The following is a 23632-nucleotide window of genomic DNA, read 5'->3' as shown; positions in this document are numbered from 1 at the left end:
GGTTATTATTAGGTTAGCAGACTAGTATTACCAGATATTCATTAACTTAAAATGTTCTGAAAGAGGATTGTATTTTTTTTTTAAGATTTTATTTTTTATTCATCTATTCATGAGAGACACCAAGAGAGAGGTAGAGACACAGGCAGAGAGAGAAGCAGGCTCTGTGCAGGGAGCCCAATGTAGGACTTGATCCCAGGACAGTGGGATCATGACCTGAGCTAAGGGAGACGCTCAACTGCTGACCCACCCAGGCATCTCAGGATTGTATTTTTGAAGATAAAATATTAAAAGCAAGAATGCTTGGTTTCCATGTTGCTGTAATGGGGAATAAAACAGTAAATCTTAACCAATATTAATGTGGAATGGATTTGTTCTTATCCATACAACTCATAAAAATTCAGTTCCTGCAGCATGGGTTTGTCTATTGGTAATCTTTTCTAGAGGTGCTGAAAACTGAATCTGCAAATATATAAACTCATCACATAAATTTAAGTAAAATTTTACCTAATGTTCAGTGACAAACATTTAAACTGTATAACTACATACATGTTAGATAATCAAAGGAAAATTGAAATCAAGAGGGATTAAACACCCCTTCACCCGACAAACTCTCAGACTAAACAGGTATTTGACAGGGACCATTCACCCATGCATTTTTTTCTATAATGTGTACAGGTGAAACTTAAAATTTTCTACTACAATAATGCATTGATTTGAGATTTCAAATTAAAACCTAATCCATTTTCAGTTTTCCAATGTTCATGGTAGTTAAATTTATTTACTCTTTGGGACTTGGTATCTTCATGATATGCAGGTTGTGCACACTCACACTTCAATAATCTGGTAAGTCAGAAACCAAAACCAAAATCAAAACCACATACTTGCTGGATGGAATAATTTCTTGTTGAGTATATCCTTTAGCATAGGACTCTGGGTAGATGTTTCAAAGAGAATGTTCTCTTTGGGTTTGGATAGCATATATTTATGGGAGAAATTTATACTAAACTTAGAATCAGATTTATTTTTTTTTTTTTTTTTTTTTTTTTTTAAGATTTTATTTATTTATTCACGATAGTCACAGAGAGAGAGAGAGAGGCAGAGACACAGGCAGAGGGAGAAGCAGGCTCCATGCAGGGAGCCCGACGTGGGATTCGATCCCGGGTCTCCAGGATCGCGCCCTGGGCCAAAGGCAGGCGCCAAACCACTGCGCCACCCAGGGATCCCCTAGAATCAGATTTAGAAGAGAAACAAGACTGTCCCTATATTCAATAGTCTGAGAATGATTTACCATCACTACAGATATTATTTTTCAAAAGACAAATTGTCAAACTATTGTACACAGAAAGATACAAAGTTTTACATTAAAATTGAGAAATTTATTGATATTTTTTCATGATGGAGTAAGCAGAATTAAATTAAACAAGAAACATACAGCTTGAAACACAGTGGAAATAATTCTAAAATTTTTATGAGTTATACACTTATGGCCAAAATAAAATCAATAGTTTTTAATAATTAAATCACTTTAAAAATTTTGCTCAATACTTTATCTGAAATTAAACAGAAAATGACGATAACTGGGATCTTGGCACCTTGTAAAATGAAATGATGTCACTTTATCCTTCCCCCAAAATTGTGATCCTAATAAAATAGTGGTTCGGTTTGGCTCCTCACCCAAAGAAGCCACTTCTCCATTTTATCACTTATAAACGTGTCAACTATCAGTCTTTTCTATTTGTAAGGATGACAATTTTGGTTCCATTTAAAAAATGTTTCCAATAGGCAGTCAGAGATGTAGAACTCAGCCTTACTCAGAAGAGTAGAGGATCAGTATTTCAACATATCAGTCATGGCTTTCTTCTAGTGCTCACTGAGGTCAAATGTCCTCATTTAATTATAAATGTTAAAAGGTAAAAGTACATCTTAACAGCAGCCAAAAATTTATATATTTTTTATGTATTTACAATACTGTACATATTTACATGACCACATCAAATACTGAATTGTAGAAATAAGAGACCACTTATACAGGCATTCATTTAATGCCTCAGCATTTTTTCTTGTGCAAACTAAAACTGTTCTTAAACTCCCGGAAAGCTAAAGACAGTCAACATTGCGAAGGCCGCCATCCATGGTTAAAGAGCCAAACCTAAAACACAAAAGAAAACAGGAAATCTCAGATGATTCATTTGTTTGGCCGCTGACATTTTTTTAAAAAAAGATTTTATTTATGAGACACCGAGAGAGACAGAGAGAGAGAGAGAGAGAGAGAGAGAGAGATTGGGAGGGAGGCGCGCAGAGACATAGGCTCCATGCAGGGACCCCGGGATCATGCCCTGAGCCAAAGGCGGATGTTCAACCACTGAGCCACTCAGGTGTCCCAGCCCCTGACATTTTAAAGAAGAATATAGGATATTTTTCAGATGAATAAACTGTTATTATTTTTTTAAAATTTTTATTTATTTATGATAGTCACAGAGAGAGAGAGAGAGAGAGAGAGAGGCAGAGACATAGGCAGAGGGAGAAGCAGGCTCCATGCACCAGGAGCCCGACGTGGGATTCGATCCCGGGTCTCCAGGATCGCGCCCTGGGCCAAAGGCAGGCGCTAAACCACTGCGCCACCCAGGGATCCCTAAGCTGTTATTTTTAAAGAGCTTAAGCAACTATGATTTGTTCTATTTCTTACCGAAACACAGTGGTATTATTATAAATTTTTTTTTTTTTTTAAATTTTTGTTTATTTATGATAGTCACAGAGAGACAGAGAGAGAGAGGCAGAGACATAGGCAGAGGGAGAAGCAGGCTCCATGCACCGGGAGCCTGACGTGGGATTCGATCCCGGGTCTCCAGGATCGCGCCCTGGGCCAAAGGCAGGCGCCAAACCGCTGCGCCACCCAGGGATCCCGTATTATTATAAATAAGTGAAAAAATATCAATCAGTGGCTTGGGAGGACTTCTTTTTTTTTTAATATTTTTTTTTTAAAGATTTATTTATTTATTTATTCAGAGAGAGCGAAAGAGAGGCAGAGACACAGGCAGAGAGAGAAGCAGGCTCCATGCAGGGAGCCCGATGTGGGACTCGATCCCGGGTCTCCAGGATCACACCCCGGGCTGCAGGCAGCGCTAAACCGCTGTGCCACCGGGGCTGCCCGGGAGGACTTCTTAAGAGAAAAGCATGAAGGATGTGATCTAGAAAGTATTACGAAGAATTGGGTAACTTCTTTTTGGTGGGGTGGGATTTAGAAAAGCAAAGATAAGGAGTTGGGATTAAGTATGACATATTTAATGGACAATTAGGAATGCAATCTTGCTGGAACAGAATGTGATTTTGGGAACTAGTGGGAAGTAAAGTTGAGTGAAAAGGCTGGGCCAGAGTATTTTGTTCTTTAAACTCAAGTGTGAATTGATTTTTTATTTTTTAAAAGATTTTATTTATTTATTCATGAGAGACACAGATACAGAGGCAGAGACATAGGCAGAGGGAGAAGAAGGATCCCAGGACCTTGGGATCATGCCCTGAGCCGAAGGCAGATGCTCAACCGCTGAGCCACCCAGGCGTCCCTCAAATAAATATTTAAAAAATAAAATAACAATTCTAGATATATTTATTTAGAGATAGTGAATGAGGGTGGGGAGAGGCAGAGGGAGAGAAATCCTTAAGCAGATTCCCCACTGAGCATGGAGCCTGAGGCTGGGCTCCATCCAGTGAACCTGAGATCATGACTTGAGCTGAAATCCATTTGGACCTTTGACTGATCCACCCAGGCACTCCAATAAATTATAATTCTAATGAGATGTATGAAAAATAATGTGCAAAACATTTTCATTTTCACAAAGTGATTTAAAAAAGCAAATAATTCTATTAACCAGTGCTACTATAAAATGGAATCAATCACAGTTGACTTGTCCTTATCCAAGCAACCCCAAACACACTAAAAGGTATCTTGGAAATCACAAAACAACAGGGTTTTTTTATGGACTTTATGTCCTTTTCCCACTACTTAACCTACTGGATACAGGAAGACAGGTACAAGCACAGATCTGTATGTACTCTGCTGCATATAAAATCACAGGGCAGGGGACACCTGGGTGGCTCAGCGGTTTGGCGCCTGCCTTTGGCCCAGGGCGTGATCCTGGAGACCCAGGATTGAGTTCCGCATCAGGTTGCCTGCATGGGGCCTGCGCCTCTCTCTCTGCCTATATCTCTGCCTCTCTCTCTCTGTGTCTCTCATGAATAAATAAAATCTTAAAAAAAAATAAAAAAAAATAAAAAAAAAAATCACAGGGCAGGATATTTACATTACTTACCTTTCTAAAATATGATTATTTTCAGCAAGTTCTTTAACCACCCCTTCCATTTCTTCCTTTAATTTCTTCATACTATGTAAACAAAACAAAGATCAATGCCTCTGCTCAAAAAAAGTATGCAAATGTTTTAGAAATACATTATGTTTTAGTTCTCTAGATAGGGTGAAGCCATTAAAATAACATTAGCAAATGTATTCACAACAAATACCAAAATTTCAAAATAAAAGAAGATCACAAACTGAAATAAAAATGAATGGAAATATCATAGCTACACATAATAAATTTCTTACCCAAGAGTCATTTCCACTAAGGTATTAGAACATGGATAAATTGGGGTCATGGTATGTTTGATTCCACTGGAGGCTGCAAACATTTTCTGGGGCAAAGTTTCTTGTAACTGAAACAAAAAAAACCCCCACATCAATCACTGAACAAAGTACAGACTACATCAAATGTTACATGTTTCAGTATGCCCTTCATAGCTTCAAATTTTAATTTCAAAACTATGAATGATACAGTATTAAAAAACTTTTTCAAAGATGATTAAAGAATGGTCTGTCAGATGTTTTTTTAAAAAGCTTCTTTAGTTTTTTATATTTTATCAGATGCTTTTAACTGTAAAACATCTAAGTTCTGAAAAGTTGGCTCAAAATATGTATTACGAATGAGCAGACAAATAAATATAAGGTTTATTATGTCCTATTTCTCTCCTTTCGGTCATTGCAAATATAAACTGAGAAGAAATGTATTTTCTCCTAACAGGAAAAAGATTTTTTCTAGATACTTTGCCAGTTATACCTCATTTGTGTAGTCTTGATACTTTGATACTTCTTCCTCAATATCAAAACACTGATTAGTTAGGGATAATAACTGTTTCCTAAGATGAAGCATCTTTCTGAAAACCAAAAAGAATCAATTAATAAGCAGCCTAATGAAATATTAATCTTATTTAAAGTATATAATGTACACTGAATTGTACATTGTACAGTCAACCACTAAGTTTACTTACCTCATCCATTCTTCTGACTTATCCAAAAATGTCTCATATTTTTTAACACATTCATCTGTAAAGTGGGTCATAGCTTTTGTTGCATGGTAATACAGTTTTTGCCTATAATTTAGAAATAATCACAGGCTTAAACCAATGTGACGGTTTCTATTTCTGATAAAAACTTTTCAAATACATAAAATTTATGTTTCTTAATGACTGTTCTGGCTTTAGAATATTTATAGTAGAAAGCCAAAGGGTTCTAAGACAGATATTACAGTAGCAAGAACTAAAAGAGAAGGTTCATAATGGAGAACGGCCAAAAAATATTTAATGATGTTAAGGTAAAGAAAGTGGTTAAGTCTGCCCTTGCCTATGTTTTCTATTAACCATCCTTCTGCAATCAGAGCACATGATGCAGAAGATGCCCCTTCATTCTCCCTTCTCCTTAACCTCTCAACCAGGGACCAGACACGTGGGCCTCAAATATGTGCACACATAATAACGATTCTGTGAAGCCAAGGTTAAAATGTATCTTTTATTACAATTTCAACTTTAAGAGGAATTGTATTAATAACATAACCAAAAATAATTATTATTAAACATAATATGGACACTTACTTATCAAATTTGTGGATCTGTTCTTCATTATAGGCTAATCCTGAAAATAAGAAATGTTACTTCTGTTAATGTAGAATAACAAAATCATGCACATTTCTTTTTCTTTTGAGATTATGACTTCAAAAAGGCCAAGAACTTAAGATGACACAAACTCATGACCAATGGGTTAGATATATATATATAGCCTTTTAACTGATCTGTACGGTGTTAACTTAAAGAATATTAACTGCCAACATTTAACATCAGGATATTTCCTTCTTTCTTTTAAAGATTTATTGACTATTTAAGTAACCTCTATACCCATGTGTAGCTCAAATCCATGATCCTGAGAACAAGAGTTACATGTTCACTGACTAAGTCAATCAGGTGCCTGCAGGATATTTCTAATAAAATCTGTATTTCCAGCCTCTCTTGAGAATAGGAGGATTGTGGGCAATGAATCCGGTGAACTGAGTAGTGATTCTCCCCTTTAGATGGGTATCTCCTCTCCTGTTCTCCTCAGTCTCCAATGTCCAATCTCATTTCTTTCTGTTACACGACTGATCTCTAGAGATTTCAGAGTTCAGGACCCTTTATTTAAAATATTCAAAAGGTTGATTTTAAGGATAATTTTTTTATATTGAACCTCTTTTCCAACAGAATCAAATCTCTGAAATAAATAACTTAAGGAGACACCCTTATAAATATACCAAATTAATTCAACGGAATTACAACTAGTAGAGCTGATTCATTAGATTAACAAGTGGCAAATTTTACTTACTACGTTCTGCTTTGTCTTTTTTGAACTGATAGTAAATCTCTGTGATGCAATTTAGCAGGACTTGTAGCTTTTCTACACTATATAAAGAAAAAAATCCAAATAAATTAATCAAATCAATGTGAAAAAGGACATTTAATTATAAGAGCAGAAACTATTAATAAAGTTATATAACCTACTGTCTATCTTTTGGATGAGTGCCTTCTTGATGGGCCCATGTATCTGACAGTAATCCACCTGGAGATAATTTGCTTTCGATATCCTGAAGACTAGTTTCTATTGTTCCCTGAGAACTGGAAAGCTAAATAAATCCAATGGGATCAGATTCAGATTAGCCAAATACAGAAATGATAATCACAGTGCCAATGGAGTCTAAAGTTTGAATCATACTCTTTTTTATATTACGTCAATTCAAATTCAAAAATGCAAGGACTGTTTCTTGGCCTGATTTTCCACCAAGAGTATCATATAATAAAACAAGACAATACGTTTTATAAAACATTTCTTACATTAAATATCCTTTAAAATACTTTTAATCATCTAATTAAGCTTGTTTCTTTACCTGTAAAATATGGTTAATACTTTGTTTCTTTTTTAAAAAAAGATTTTATTTATTTATTCATGAGAGACAGAGAGAGAGAGAGGCAGAGACACAGGCAGAGGGAGAAGCAGGCTCCATGTAGGGAGCCCGACATGGGACTCGATTCCAGGTCTCCAGGATCACACCCTGGAATGAAGGTGGCGCTAACCGCTGAACCACCGGGGCTACCCAATACTTTGTATCTCATAGCATTGTTGTGAAAGTCAAGTAGGAGAACCATTAGCATAGTTCCAATGACAGTCATAATTTTGTAAATACTTACTCTCAACAATTTGGTGTGTATGTCTGAAATTTCACCTAACTCTGCTGCTTCTAGGTTGATCTTCATCAACTTTTCATATCTGTATACAAAACAAGTACGAAAAAATTCAATGAGCATTATGAATATACAGATTTTAAAAGATGTTTTATAAATTATATGTTATTATAATTATTTAGAATACTGAATGCAAAGACTAATAAAAGTAACAGATTCCAAGAAAACCTGATGTCTCTATAAAGAAGGAATTTTATATACTTCTACTAATAAATTTTAATGTATGATAACATAAAAAAGACAATTATTAAGTCTTATGCCAGCAGAACAGTCAAAATACTAGATTGTGGAATGGCAGTCAATAGTACATACTAATTTCATTAATTGTATTTCCTCTACAGTATAAATAACACAGCCTAGGAACAGGTAAGTCTAAAATATTCTGTTTCAAAAAATAGTCTCAGGGATAATATTAATTAATAAATAATAGTAAACTACAAGTAAACCCCAAATTCTATAAACACTACCAAAATACAGTTCTAGAATATGTTTTCCTACTTCCTTCGTTGACTGCAGTTTTTATATTTTCCCTATTCAGAGTGTCTACCTTGCAAGGTTAAAAAATGAGATATTTCTATGTCAAGATTACCTTTTCCTTTGCAAAGGGAAGGAGAAAATGCCACCAAATGTTCATTTCTTACTGAGACAACTAAGTATTTTTGTCTTTGTGAGGAATTAACTTAATCTAAGACTATATCTTAATACTACAAACACTTGCATGGCAACTATATTATGCCAAAGATAGCTAAATAAATGAAAGAGAAATGGGACAATATTTATCATTTTAACCAATTTATTAAGTAATCTACTTACACTTTCACAGTTTTTTCAATGTTTCTGATGCAGAAATCCAGTGTGATCACAACTTCTGTCTTTTTGTGAACAGTTTCATTATAATCATCTTTAACTAATTCTCTAAAAAATAATAATATTCTCATTAGATTATCTAAAGAATGATTCTTTTCTTTCTTTCTTTCTCTTTCTTTCTTTCTTTTCTTTCTTTCTCTTTCTTTCTTTCTTTCTCTCTCTCTCTCTTTCTCTCTCCTTCCTTCCTTCCTTCCTTCCTTCCTTCCTTCCTTCCTTCCTTCCTTCCTTCCTTCCTTCCTTCCTTCCTTCCCTCTCTCTCTCTCTCTCTTTCATGAGAGACACAGAGAGAGGCAGAGACATAGGGAGAGGGAGAAGCAGACTCCCTGTGGGGAGCCCGATGTGGGACTCAATCTCAGGACCCCAGGATCACGACCTGAGCCAAAGGCAGATGCTCAACCACCGAGCCACCTAGGTGCCCCAGATTTGTTTGCTTTAAAGAATGATTTGTTTTCTCTTGTCTATCACTAATTACACTGTGTTACTACTGTTTAGACAAATTTATTAACAATCTTGTTATATTATGAAAGCTAATTCATTTTTTCCCCCTTGGGATTAATCTTGCCAATTCACTTTTTATTACTGAAAGCATCGCTCTGACCCCTATCTAGGGCACAAACCATTAATTATTACTTAGTAGGTTAACAGTTTGGAAATCTAAGGCATTAAAAAATTGAATTAAGGTAAAAAAAAATTAAGGAATGAAATTAATCTACAATCACATGAATACCTAAATATAAATAGCATTATGCTTTACACCAGGAGAGTTAATTTTTACTATTCATAGTAGATTATGACTCTGAAGAAGCAGGATAACATAGTATGTAATAAAACTGGAAGGCTTTTGGTCTACATTAAGGGTCAACAAACTAAATTTGTTCTTGTGAAGAATAATATTTATAATTTCAAAGGTTGTAAAAACAGAAGAAACCTTATGTGGCCCACAAAGTCTAAAATACCTATTAACTGAAAAAGCTTGCCAACAGTGATCTACATAAAAACTATTTTAAAAAACCCCTCAAAACAAAAACAAAAACAAAAACAAAAAAAACAAAAAAAAAAGGAAAAAAAGCCAAAAACTATCTTCTTATGACTTATGAAATGAAAAGTTAGGACATAAAGGGAACAAAAGCTTTTTGGAGTAGTGACTGTGGTAGATAGCAAGAGCAAGAGAACATGAGAACTGTTAGTAACAATACCACAAAAGTAAGAGTTTACTTTTCCAGAAAGTGTTTAGTAAAAATGAGAGGCTCCTCAAGGGACAGAGAAGAGCGCAAGCTTACAAAGTGGATACATATCCACATACAATGAACACAAGAAACTCCATCAACCTATGGACTAAACATAAAAATGAGAGGCGGGAAAAAGTGTCATCATTCTTTTTTCTTCTTAAAGAGCCAGAACGAGTATGATGAGATGCTTCATGCATGTTTGTGCAAGAAGGGAAGGGTAGGCATGAGGCAGGTATAAATAAGCTGTCATAAGCATTAAAGCCAAAGAGCACTGTAAACCCAGAGAACATGAGGCCGTTACTACACGTACATAAAATTCAAAAGCCTCAAATGATGTACAGAAACTGGAGATGTAATGTTCAAGGGAGACCATTTATTCTCTGCTTCTATCAGATGAGAGATAACATCTACAAATCAAGAGAGATAAAACAAACAAACAAAAAACCAAAAAGGGCAAGTCATATTCATCCACAAAACATTTCTTATGGTGGTTACTTTCAGGGAAGAGACTTACTAGACTAGTAACTTAACTAGATGGTCTTAACTAGATGATCAATATTCTGACCTAGAATAAGTTATTTAGTAAAAACATGCTTTTATTGCTTGTCAAAGTAAGTGTGTACTTCACTGAATAATTTCATTTCTATGAAAAGTCTAGAATAGGCAAATCTATATAGATAGTGTATTTGTCATTGCCTGGGGCTAGGAGGTTACAGGGAAAATGGAAAGTGACTGCTAATGGGTACAGGGTTTCTTTTTTTGTTGTTGTTTGTGGGTACAGGGTTTCTATTTGGAGTGACAAAAATACAATGAGTGGTGACAGCTGCACAACTCTGTGAATGTACTAGAAATCACTGAATTATACACTTAAGAATGGGTGAATTAAACAGTATGTGAATTATAGCTCAAAAATGCTGTTACAAAAATAGAGTGTATACTTCATTTGGGAAAAAGGCAAGAAACAGGAAGATTCTGAGGATATAAACTTTAGAACAAGTACAGATTGTACTGCATTATAACAACTCCAAAGTGGGGATGCCTGGGTAGCTCAGCCGGTTAAGTGTCTACTTTGGCTCAGGTCATGGTCCTGGGGTCCCAGGATTAAGCCCTGAGTTGGGCTCCCTGCCCAGCAGGGAGTTTGCTTCTCCCTCTCCCTCTGCCCCTCCCTGTCGCCTGTGTTCTCTTTCTTTCAGCGGAATAAATAAAATCTTAAAAGAAAAAAAAAAAAAAAAGCCAGGGTGCCTGGGTGGCTCAGTGGGGAGCCTGCCTCTCCCTCTGCCTCTGCCATTCCTTCTGCTTGTGTGCACATGCTCTCTTTCAAATAAATAAATAAAATTTTAACAACAACAAAACCTAAAGCCTACCAAGATAGTGAAATGACAGCCAAGTAAGGGCCCTGGAAAAAGATTTCATTTATGACATTGTAGAGTGTGGCATAAGTTTTAAAATTCAAATAGTATTTGTCCTCCCTGTCTCACAAGTTTATTGTAGGAATCAAATGAAAACATAGTTGCTAAATGTTTTATAAACTAAATGTGAAACAAATGTATTATAATAAAATCTAAGGGACACCTGGCTGGCTTTGCTGGTGGAACATGTGACTCTTGATCTCGGGGTTGTGAGTTTCAGCCCCACGTTGGGTGCGAGATTAGTTAAAACTAAAGTCCTTGGGGATACCTGGGTGACCCGGGATTGAGTCCCACATCAGGCTCCCTGCATGGAGCCTGCTTCTCCCTCTGCCTATGTCTCTGCCCCTCTCCCTCTCTCTCTCTGAATGAATAATAAATAAAATCTTTAAAAACAAAACAGAAGGGATCCCTGGGTGGCGCAGCAGTTTGGCGCCTGCCTTTGGCCCAGGGCGCGATCCTGGAGACCCGGGATCGAATCCCACGTCGGGCTCCCGGTGCATGGAGCCTGCTTCTCCCTCTGCCTGTGTCTCTGCCTCTCTCTCTCACTGTGTGCCTATCATAAATAAAAACAAAACAGAACAAAAACAAAAAGAAACAAAAAACCCCAAGCACCTGACCTTACCTAAAGAGGTGAAGTGTCAATGATAAGTTACCACTTATTTTCAAATTTCGTTTTTTTTTTTTTTTTTAAAGATTTTATTTATTTATTCATGAGATACATAGAGAGAGGCAGAGACACAGGCAGAGGGAGAAGCAGGCTCCATGCAGGGAGCCTGATGTGGGGCTCGATCCCGGGACCCCAGGACCACACCCTGGGCCAAAGGCAGGCAGTAAACTTCTGAGCCACCCAGGGATCCCCTATTTTCAAATTTCAATCTATTACTTACATCAACCATCGTATCCCCTTTCGCATTAATTCCTGATAAAGCTGCAAAGTACTGGCAATTTTACAGGCATAACACACGACTCCTGTTATTGCCTAATGAAGAAACACAAAATGTGAATATTTGGTGCTAATTGTGGTACAGGGTAAGAAAAGCTTCTACATATCAATTTTCAAGCTTATATATTTTTATCAGGTAATTTAAAAACCACAAACTACCAATTTCTAAAAGCTATAGAGAGATACAATAAATATTTCATTATTAACATGATAATGTTAAACATGCACTGCCTCTAGAGAGAAAATTTTTTCTCTAGGAGAGAGATTCAAGATTTAGGAGTTCAAGATTTAGGAATTCAAAGAAGGAAGAGAACACAAAATAATTTGCAATGGATAACCATTTAAATGAATAATTTCCTAAATCATATAGGCATATGTACAGATAATACATTTTATTGTTTCTACTATTGATAATTTTAATTCAGATGTTTACACAGTAATTTTGTTCATAGTAATTTAATTAAATACTAACCTTAGCCATGCTAGCATCCCCATCTAAATCGTAACGTGGATGAACTTTAGGGAGGGAAACTGAAATAATAAAATAATATAATAAAATAATTAAAATCAGAAATAAAATATTTTGAATAAATTATTAGAGCCTCTATGTAGCAATTTAAAAAAAATTAAATATTAACCTCTAGATTACCTCTAAATTAAACATTAGTAGCAAAACTCTAACGTTCTTCTCCAGGTTAAAAAAAAAATCACTTAGAAAAACATAAATAAATCACTTTAAACAATTAATGCCCATTCCTTAACAACAAAGAAGTTCCCTGAAATATTTCTAAGAAGTTCTGTTTTTTTTTCTTAAATATATTCCAACACAATAAGTTTAATGCTTCTCTTTAAATCAAATCCCAAAGATCCAAATAGAAAAGTAAAATCTGGGTAATCTTTTTTTCACCAGTAGGATTAATAATTTGATTCCAAATGTAGATCTAATTTTTCTTAGACTCCAAAGCCTGGCAAAGTATCCTATTCACACTGGATACAATAAATATTTGCTCATATTTATGATACAAAAGGTTATTTTGAGTGTGAATAAATACTAAAAGCAGAGAGCTACAGTAAAACATGCATGACAAACTATTTTACCATTTCACCATTTTTTGAAACTATTCAAAGTCAAATTCTGTAGCCTATAAAGCTTTTCACTTTTATTACTAGTCTAATTCAACTAATTTACAAAATTTTAATGTTTATGAAAATTCTACATTACTATCATCAATAAACTTTATGAAAATGCCAATTATTTTTATAGGTCATCTTTTTTTATTTTTTTTTTTAAATTTTATTTATTTATGATAGTCACAGAGAGAGAGAGAGAGAGAGAGGCAGAGACACAGGCAGAGGGAGAAGCAGGCTCCATGCACCGGGAGCCTGACGTGGGATTCGATCCTGGGTCTCCAGGATCGAGCCCTGGGCCAAAGGCAGGCGCCAAACCGCTGCGCCACCCAGGGATCCCAGGTCATCTTTTTTTTTAATGGCTAGCAAGATCGCCAGGAAAATCCCAACTTACTTTTTTCATATATCAATCCTATGGTACTCAGAGGTTCCTGACTTACTACAAAGATGGGATTTTCCTCAGTAGTTTTAGGGAAATGCTGTGCCAGTCTTCCAGGTTCTATGATTAAACGTCGTCCTTCATATATAAGTTCTTGGTTTGAAGAAATAATTTTGGTTTGTTTATACACCAGTTCATGAAATACAGTAGCACTGTGTGAGAAAAATTCAAAAGGACAACACAATTGAGATTAAACGTAAAAAAATTTTGGGGCTGAGTACAACAACATTCATTTCTATGTGATACTTCAGATCATGGCCAGGCTATAGAAACACTGTTGATGTGGGTACTAAAATGTCTATTAAACTGAAAATTCCACATAACCTGTCTAGACAGCAATCAATTCTAAAATACTTTTATGTCTGAATACCCATGCTGGATATGTGTAAGACACAGAAATCTTTTTTTTTTTAAGATTTTATTTATCCATGAGAGGAGGAGGCAGAGACACAGACTCGATCCCCAAACTCTGGGATCACCACCTGGGCTGAAGGGAGACGCTCAACCACTGAGCCACTCAGGCGTCCCACGACAGAGGATTCTTAATGTTTAATAACAGGAAGTCAACATAGCAGAGCACTTCAAGCACGGACTCTGGATCAGACTACTTGGGTTCAGATTCCAGTTCTATTTACTTGCTGAGTTATCAAGCTACTTAACTCCTCTGTGCTAGTTTTCTCATCTATAAAACGCAAGCAGTATCACCTACCTCACAGAACCATGGTGAGGATTAAATGCCTTAAACAGCTGAGAACCGTCTCTGAGACATGACTGTAAAATATTTGTTAAATGAATAAAACAAGATTTTTTTCAAAATGATGTTTTGGGGAAAAAGGTAGGTTCTCCCTGAATAGACCTATGCAATCAAAGAGACATAACAGCAGCAATGCTGTGATTTGGCTCAGGCTTAGGTGGGCTTTTGATGTTCAGATGTACTCTTAAAATGAAATAGTGGCTAGTACCTAACTACGGTTCATTTTGTTTTTTTAAAAGATTTTATTTATTTGAGAGAAAGAGAGTGAGAGTGCGCATGAGCGGGAAGAGGAGTAGAGGAAAAGGGACAAGCAGACTCCCTGCTGAGCTCAGAGCCCAATGTGGGGTGGGGCTTGATCCCAGGACCCTGCGACCATGACCTGAGCCGAAATCATGAGTTGGTGACTGAGACACCCAGGTGCCCCTATGATACTTTTTTTTTTTAAAGATTTTATTTATTTATTCATGAGAGACACAGAGAGAGGCAGAGACACAGATAGAGGGAGAAGCAGGCTCTTTTTAGGAAGCCTGATGTGTGACTCGATCCCAGGTCCCTGGGATCATGCCCTGAGCTGAAGGCAGACGCTCAACTATTGAGCAACCCAGGCATTCCCCTATGATACATACTTACTTAGGCTATTATATAACAAGACAAAGATAAAAAAATATATTTGATATGTCATTTTATTTTATTATATTGCTACATATTTAAGTTTATAATACTAATAGTATATTATACATGGTACATATTACAATCTAAAATATTTTATCTAATTGATTTTATTCCTTAATTAATTGCCAGTAAAGGTCTCTTTTTGAGTTTTATGAGACATCAAAACTGCTATTTGAATCTTGTTAAAACAGACACTAAGGCTTATAGAATGGGTGAAATGTTTTTTTCCTCTTCATTTTAAAAAACACTGAGACCACTGTAGATTCGCATGCAGTTGTAAGAAATAATACAGAGATGCTATATACCCTTTGTCCAGTTTTCCCCAATGGTAACATCTTGCATATAATATAGTATACTACAACCAGGATATTGATACTGATATAATCTACCTATGATATTCAGATTTCCCTAGTTTTACATGTAAGCGTGTGATACTTAGTTACGTTCACTTCTTTTTTTTATTTTTTTTTTAAGATTTTAATTTATTTATTCATGAGAGGCACAGAGACAGAGCCCGATACACGGGCAGAGGGAGAACCAGGCTCCCTTTAGGGAGCCCGACGCAAAACTTGATCCCAGGACCCCAGGATCACAACCCAATCCAAAGGCAGACGCTCAACCACTGAGCCACCCAGGCACCAGTTACATGCAGTTCTAACACATAGGCAGATTAAACAAAAATAATATAGGTATAATGTGTTTTTGTTTAGTTAACACAAATGATTATTTTTCTAGCACTTAATAAGGATTTTATGCCACGTATGCAAATAATAACCATACTAACTATATTTAAGACTTATGCTTTAGGGGCAGCCTGGGTGGCTCAGCGGTTTAGCGGTGCCTTCAGCCTAGGGTGTGATCCTGGAGACCCAGGATCAGGTCCCACGTCAGGCTTCCGGCATGGAGCCTGCTTCTCTCTCTGCCTGTGTCTCTGCCTATTTGTTTCTCAAATAAATAAATAAAATCTTAAAAAAAAAAAAAGGCTTATGCTTTAAATTTTTTTAAGATTTGAGGAGAGAGAGAGCATGCAAGAGCAGGGAGAAGGAACAAAGGGACAAGCAGACTCTCCACTGAGAAAGGAGCCTGAGAAGGGGCTTGATCCCAGGACCCTGGAACCATGACCCGAGCTGAAGGCAGATATTCAACTAACTGAGACACGCAGGTGCCCTGTTTTAATATTTTTTAAATGACAGGGCAGTGCCAACAAAACAAAACAGGCAGTTTTCTTTTTTTAAAAAATAGGCTTTACGACCAAATGGGGTTTGAGCTGAGGACCCAGAGATTAAGAGTTGCATGCTCTACTGACTGAACCAGCCAGGCAACCCTGACAGGGCAGTACTCTTAATAAAACCCAGCCCATTTATTGGTAGATTATGTAAGAGAGAAGGCATAGAAAAAAGAATTGTCTTGCAAAACTTGCAGTTTAAGAACTAATTTACCCGTAAATTTTATAAGTAGAAAATTAATCCTTTTACTTCAAAAATAAGAGAAAAAGAACTTATTAAGCACTGAAATGTAATTTCCTAAGTGGGAAGTGGGTGTCTTTGGAGAAGCTGAGACATCTTTTCCATTTCCTCTATTTTTTTTTAAAGATTTATTTATTTATTTATTTATTTATTTATTTATTTATTTATGATAGTCAGAGAGAGAGAGAGAGAGAGAGAGAGAGAGAAAGAGAGAGAGAGAGGCAGAGACACAGGCAGAGGGAGAAGCAGGCTCCATGCACCGGGAGCCCAATGTGGGATTCGATCCCGGGTCTCCAGGATCGCGCCCTGGGCCAAAGGCAGGCGCCAAACCGCTGCGCCACCCAGGGATCCCATTTCCTCTATTTTTAGGAAGATAATTATAGAACACGTTATGATATAGGATGAAAACATAAAGAGGTACTTACGTATTATAGCCATGAATATAAATCTTATGAGCTGTCATTTGTTGCAGTGAAAAAACATGAATTATCATTCGATGAAGTATATCACTAGTTTCTGCAAAAAACTGGTCAAAACCCCAACACTTTTCCTGATCTGCCTCCAGGATGTTTGCAAGAACGGGGGTAAGTAGAACTTGAAGACCCCTAAAATAGTATTGAAAAAGTTACTTGAAGAGTGAATGTTGTATTTTGTCTAGGTACAAGAATCATAATATTTACCAACAAATCAAAGGAACTGCTACAACTTAGATGATCTAAAATTTTAAAATATCTGCCAACTTTTCAGAAAGTCAGGTAACTTCGTTTAAGATCACTTCTCAATTAATCAGGGGTTATGGTATTTTTATGTTACCTTATCTTTTACTGATTATTTTCTTTGATTTGCTCCTTCTCAAGTTTTCTTACTTTTCCAAACACATTCTAATGTTATATATATCCATGGCCATCCAGGCAAGATTAATGGATTAGAACCAGGAAGTCATGATGATAAGATAATGGTTGAATTTCAGAATCTTTAATGTCCTTTTAATATGGCTCTCTAATATATAATTTTAATGTTGAGTTTATATGCCTTTTGTAGTTTTCTTTTTGTAGTTTACTTCTTTAGAAAGTAAAATTAATATAATTATCCAGCAATCAATTAGTGCCAACTCAACTAGAGATAATCTTTGACTAATAAGCTTAAATTTAAGGGGGAGTGGGTGGGGAGATAGGGTAACTGAGTGATGGATATTAAGGAGAGTATGTGATGTAATAAGCACTGGGTATGATATAAGACTGATGAATCACGGACCTCCACCTCTGAAACCAATTAATACATTATATGTTAATTAACTGAATTCAAATAAAATTTTTAGAAAAAGCGTAAATTTAAAAAAAAGTTAAAAAAAGAATGGAAAGGCCTTTATTTTTTCTCATGCTTTCACTGAATTATATAATATACTCAGACTCTCAATTAGCAATTTCAAATAGTTAAAAAAATATATATATATATTTAAATGTAGGCTCAATGCTTAGTGTAGAGCCCAACATGGGGCATGAACTCAAAATTCTGAGATCAAGACCTGAACTGAAATCAAGAGTTGGGCGCTTAACTGACTGAGCCACCCAGGTGTCCCTAAACTATATATTGACTATGGTAACAGACACCGGAACAATTCTTTGGTGTGGTTATTATCATTAGTTGGAGGTGGACAGTTGGTAGCATGCAAGTCAGTTAAATGAGAATCAACCCAGAAATCTTTGCTATGAGTCTTAGACTGAGCTTTCAAAGCATTGAGAATGTAAGTCTGCGAATGGCAGCAGCTACCTTGTGGTTACCAGCAAAAAGCCTGACCCAGAGTAAAGACAAATCAGAGAAAAGCAGATCTAATGATCTGAAGAGACCAAGTCTTGACGCAACAGTCTGAGTCCAAGGATTCAGCTTGGCTTTGAGTCACATACACATGTGAACTTTCAATGAGAAGGGTCAATCTATATCCTTTTTCACCTACACACTAAGTTATTAGGTCTTTCTCACTTGTTACACAGTTTTGGCTAATACATATAATGATGGTTATCTTTTTTTTTTTTTTTGCAGTTGTTTTCATTGCTAATTTGTATTACTTAAAGTATTTATAAAAATAAATTTAAAATATCTTTTGAATTTATTTATAGAAAGAAATTTTTGCATTCAAAAAGTACCCACAAACTATAATAGATGTTAAGCTAGTAAATCATAACCTACGTTACCTGTGGATTACACAAGTGCCACACTCAGGAAAAATGGAAGTTAATTTAGTAATCAGAAATTCCAAATATTGATAAGTGTCTTGGCTTTATTTCCAGAGTAATATCTAAAATAATTTACTCTTTACTTTTAATTTCCTTCTCCTTAAGTTTCTCTTTGTGGTAACAGAATTCATGTCTGATAATATAATTTTTTTGAGTTCTGGTTGCTAAGTTAAAGAAGACCCATCTGAACATTTGAGATGCTGAAAAAAGTAGTAGAAAGTGATTAATTCTCCCCTTTTCAAGAATATGAAGACTTTTAAAAAATGAGGATATTACTAAACTTATTGAGTGTTCTTTAGAACTCTAGTTATTCCCTCCCATCTGTACCACTATTTGTGGTCTGTCAATATGGATGGTCACTACAGAAGATGCCAAGGTCCTAAGCTGGATCTCTACTCAGGACAGAATTCTAAGACTAGTGATTAGCAATTTCAAAAATGTTTGTCCTCTGTCCTAATAGAGATCTGACAAAACTATTTATATAGATCAGAATCAATCTTTATAGTGCCACAAGGCCAAAGATGACAAATCAAAGCACATCTAAAACATAGTAACATCTTACAAAAAAACCCCCCCGAAAACCCAAATCAAACTACACTTAAGTATTTGTGATTTTAGTCAATAAAGATTTCAAACACTGAAGTGTAAAACAGAACTGGATACACCATACTGACCTAGAAAGACTACAAGAAACAGGCATGTCTCTACTCCAGTCGATTGGCCCATTTTCTGCTTTCTGTACTCCAGATATTGCACCAGAAGGCTTTCCAGTAATTATTTTATACCTTGGGAGGAATAAATGCAGAATAAAATAAGCAGTTCATTATTGCATGGCGTATCAATGGGCTTTGCAAAAATATTTCCTCAGTTGCACCTACAATTATCTACTAGACGAAACTTTGTGATTGATGTTCACAGGATCCATAAAACAATCAAAATACTTTGAATCTGACTGACTGAAGTAGAATAGTGTGGTTGTACGATTATTTTATATATGCCATAATTAATTTTCATTGGGATCTCAGAGTGACATATAACAGCATCTTGATGTTGACAACAAAAATATTAATTTTCCATCTGAAAAAATCGAGCAAACACAAAAAAAGTTATGTTACAGAATGTTTCTAGGTCATAAAAATTCATTTTACCCATATTATCCAAAGGCAGTCAACTAGACTACGAAATTACTGCAGGATGAACAATAGCATTTTTTTTTTTAAGAAAACAACACTATACACAGCACAGTATAAGAAAGATTTTTTGAAAATAAAAAAAATACACAGACATATAGGAATAGGGGTGTGTACGGGCATGAAAAGCCAAATTTAACTGGATCCTTGAGGTAGGTGATAAAAAAAAAAAAAAAAGAGGTGAAGAAAGGGCTGGAGGGGAAAGCAAAGGAATACCATAAAGATGTAGCAAGTCAATGAGAGAGAGTCCATGAAATCTGGCAGGTTTCAACACTTTCCTAAACAAAACCTGAGAGTGGGAGAAAAATAAGGGTTCCATGCCTTCAGAAATACTTTCATCCAGATGAAAATGTAAAACATAATACAGCAGTCTTACATAGTTTATAGATACTATTTCTGGCATGACGTTTTGTTCATTTGTTTAATGTCTACAGAAATGTGCTCTGAGCAAATCGATATATTCTCTAAAAAGCAGAAGACACTAGTACCACTGATTTCGACCACCTGCTGCTTTCTCAGGAGAGGCAGCCAGGAGTTCGGTTTTAACATTTTTCAAAGAAGGAATTTAATGTGAAAAGTAAGTTGCATTCACATGGGAAAAGATCTGACTGTGGAGGAGTAAGTAGAGATATGAGATTAATGTAAGAAAGAAGTGATGAACAGAATGAGTGGCACAATTCTTACAATTTCTGGAAAAGCTTTACTCATTTTGATAAGATCCATATATAAATACACTGATGACATGAAATGAGATACCAAGGGAACACTGCTATAACGTGATGAATGCATCCTTCAATAGTAAAACAGTCCATTACTATCTCAAGCACCTCTGAACGTTATCAGTGTTCATGAAAAGCTGTGCATATAAAGAAATAAATTCTTCTAATGGGGTATCTGTGCACATGAGGACAAAAATGATCATTTTGTCACGTTTCCTTTATTAGGGAACATCATGCTTTTATTTAAGCCATTTTTAGGGCAGCAAGAAATGCTGCAAAATCTTTAAAATATATGTATGACTACAAAAACATGATTAACTGTTAGGCACAATTTAGGTTTAAAATTTTTTTTTTTTTTAATTTTTATTTATTTATGATAGTCACAGAGAGAGAGAGAGAGAGAGAGGCAGAGACACAGGCAGAGGGAGAAGCAGGCTCCATGCACCGGGAGCCCGATGTGGGATTCGATCCCGGGTCTCCAGGATCGCGCCCTGGGCCAAAGGCAGGCACCAAACCGCTGCGCCACCCAGGGATCCCACAATTTAGGTTTAATGAGAAAAACACAAACTGACTCTCAGCCTTCATTAATGAAAAGATTTTTATAAAAGAGGCACTGCTGTAAAGCAGGCTCAAAATGACATTATACCAAGACCATCAGTACAGTAGTGGATGAGTCTTTTTTGCATGAATATTCAGACTGTCCTTGCTGAAAACATTCAGATATACAGGTTTTAGCAAGAGTCACTGTATCAACTGGTTCTACCTCCTCAAATCAACAAACATATTGAAAAATATTCTCCTTCAATTTCCAGAAGTGAGATTAAAGATTATATTCTTTTTTTTAAAAGATTTTATTTATTTATTTATTCATGGTAGAGACATAGAGAGAGAGAGAGAGAGAGAGAGAGAGAGAGGCAGAGACACAGGCAGAGGGAGAAGCAGGCTCCATGCAGGGAGCCCAATGTGGGACTCAATCCCAGGACTCCAGGAGCACGCCCTGAGCCAAAGGCAGACGCTCAACCACTGAGCCACCCAGGCGTCCCTAAAGATTATATTCTTAAAAAAAAAAAAAAAAAAAAGATTATATTCTTATAGTTGTGACTATTTAAATCATGTCTGCTTACAAAAGGCAGGTAAAATGCAAAGGTCTGAGAGAAATATTAAGATCTAATGAATGACTGGACACACTGGGCTGTCAGCGAGTTACTGTCCCAGAACATTCTCTAAACAGCATTTATAACCTTACAGCTTTATGTGTACATAGACTGGCCCTGTCTCATGAAGCAGGGTCATTCACTAATTTTTCTTACAATAAAAAGACATGTGGTCAGTGTAGAGATGTTTATAAAAAATTTCACATCTAGAATTCCATTTCTCTTTCCTCCTTTATTTGGTTTACCAACAGTGATTTTATACAAGTTAACTATTTCCCAATAATTATGGCATTTCATAAAAGTATAATGTACTACTAAAGTACATTTTTAGCCTTTGGACTGAAACCACGACACTAGAAAAAATCATTAAATGTTATATATGTATATTAAATGTTATTTCTGAAATGGTAAAAGAAATCAGATCAGGGTAAAAATCTTTTTTTTTAAACTTAAAAAAAATATTATTCATTCATTTGAGACACAGAGAGAGAGAGAGGCAGAGACACAGGCAGAGGGAAAAACAGGTTCCATGCAGGGAGCCCAACATGGGACTTGATTTCGGTCTCTAGGATCACACCCTGGGCTGAAGGCGGTGCTAAACTGCTAAGCCACCCGGGGCCGCCACCCGGGGCCGCCCCCTGCCCCTTTTTAAAAAAAATTTTATTTCTCTTAAATCTGGTAATGGTTCTAGTACCTCACAGAGTTATTCTTTTTTTTCAGTTATATAAAGGAAAAACACCCTGATAAGTAGTACACATAGAGAAATAAACAGTGTGCTGAAATCGAATCCAGAAAGTATATTTTTAATAATGGACCAAAGACTGATGCCATTTACACTTTGTATATAAAGTACTTAAACACAGTATGAAAAATTATGCCTTTATAAGGTTGCATTCTTATTCAAAACAAAATAGCTTGAAATACCAGAAATGATGGCTAAAAGCAATTTTCATTAGTGTACATCCCTAATGCATGATGAAACAAAATAATACGGAAATACATTTTAAAAATTATTTCTAATTTCAGATGGAGAAACCACTTACATCACTTCTTTATTTCTACGTGGCCCTTCAAATGGTCTAAATGGCAGTGATCCAGTAGCTGCATGGTAAAATGTTACCCCAATGCTCCAAAGATCAACTGTTGCTCCATATTTCTTCTGATGATCTTTTCTTAGTACTGCTCTCTCATACATATCAGGATGCTTAAAAAAAAAGGATGAAGAAACTAACTTGTGTTCCATGGTAATACGTTACACACAAATGGATGTTCAAAAACACCTACAAATTCTGTCATATTTTCCAAATAATTTCACTTCCCCAATCTGAAAAGACTATTTTCCTTCCTTCCTTCCTTCCTTCCTTCCTTCCTTCCTTCCTTCCTTCCTTCCTTCCTTCCTTCCTTCCTTCCTTCCTTCCTTCCTTCCTTCGTTTGTAAGAGAGAACGAGCACAAGCAAGTGGAATGGCAGCATAGGGAGAAACAGACTCCCCCTTGAGCAAGGAGCCTGATGTGGGCCTTGATCCCAGGATTCTGGGATTATGACCTGAGCTGAAGGCAGATGTTTAATTGACTGAACCACCCAGGCATTCCTGAAAAGAGTATTCTATTTTTTTTTTTCTTTTACTCAAACCTCCAATACCATCCTTCCTTTGATTCTCAATTTTGAAACCTCACTTCATACTTCAATGAGGAAATGGAAGCAATCAGAGATCAATTCTCCCTTATGCCTTTTATCAAATACCAACCTACCTGAATCCATGTCCAGACTCCAGGCCTACTTTCCAGTATGATGGAACTGCTCCTATCAAGGGTTAACTTTTCCATCTGTGCTGTGGAA

The 23632-nt window shown here is 36.0% G+C and overlaps 1 protein-coding gene across 5 annotated transcripts in view; it reads right to left on the bottom strand.

Moving 5' to 3' along the window:
- Positions 1 to 1354: 1354 nt before the first annotated feature.
- TBK1 (TANK binding kinase 1) overlaps positions 1355 to 23632 on the bottom strand; it is a 41617-nt gene continuing 19339 nt past the window's right edge. For all 5 annotated transcript variants that reach the window (XM_072843115.1, XM_072843113.1, XM_072843112.1 and 2 more), the window contains 16 exons: positions 22838 to 22998; positions 19406 to 19516; positions 16923 to 17102; positions 13561 to 13757; positions 12511 to 12569; positions 11983 to 12074; positions 8404 to 8505; positions 7537 to 7615; positions 6853 to 6974; positions 6677 to 6753; positions 5917 to 5956; positions 5317 to 5418; positions 5106 to 5202; positions 4598 to 4704; positions 4308 to 4379; positions 1355 to 2149 (listed from right to left, as the gene is read on the bottom strand). In XM_072843115.1, the coding sequence (XP_072699216.1) occupies positions 2098 to 2149; positions 4308 to 4379; positions 4598 to 4704; positions 5106 to 5202; positions 5317 to 5418; positions 5917 to 5956; positions 6677 to 6753; positions 6853 to 6974; positions 7537 to 7615; positions 8404 to 8505; positions 11983 to 12074; positions 12511 to 12569; positions 13561 to 13757; positions 16923 to 17102; positions 19406 to 19516; positions 22838 to 22998 (1650 nt within the window). In that variant the 3' untranslated portion in view covers positions 1355 to 2097. The remainder of the gene's footprint in view (positions 2150 to 4307; positions 4380 to 4597; positions 4705 to 5105; positions 5203 to 5316; positions 5419 to 5916; positions 5957 to 6676; positions 6754 to 6852; positions 6975 to 7536; positions 7616 to 8403; positions 8506 to 11982; positions 12075 to 12510; positions 12570 to 13560; positions 13758 to 16922; positions 17103 to 19405; positions 19517 to 22837; positions 22999 to 23632) is intronic.

This window comes from Canis lupus, chromosome 11 (genome assembly GCF_048164855.1).
Source record: "Canis lupus baileyi chromosome 11, mCanLup2.hap1, whole genome shotgun sequence".
NCBI classification, from domain to species: domain Eukaryota; kingdom Metazoa; phylum Chordata; class Mammalia; order Carnivora; family Canidae; genus Canis; species Canis lupus.
Note: the sequence above shows the minus strand (reverse complement) of the source record. Positions and strands in the feature narration are given on the sequence as shown.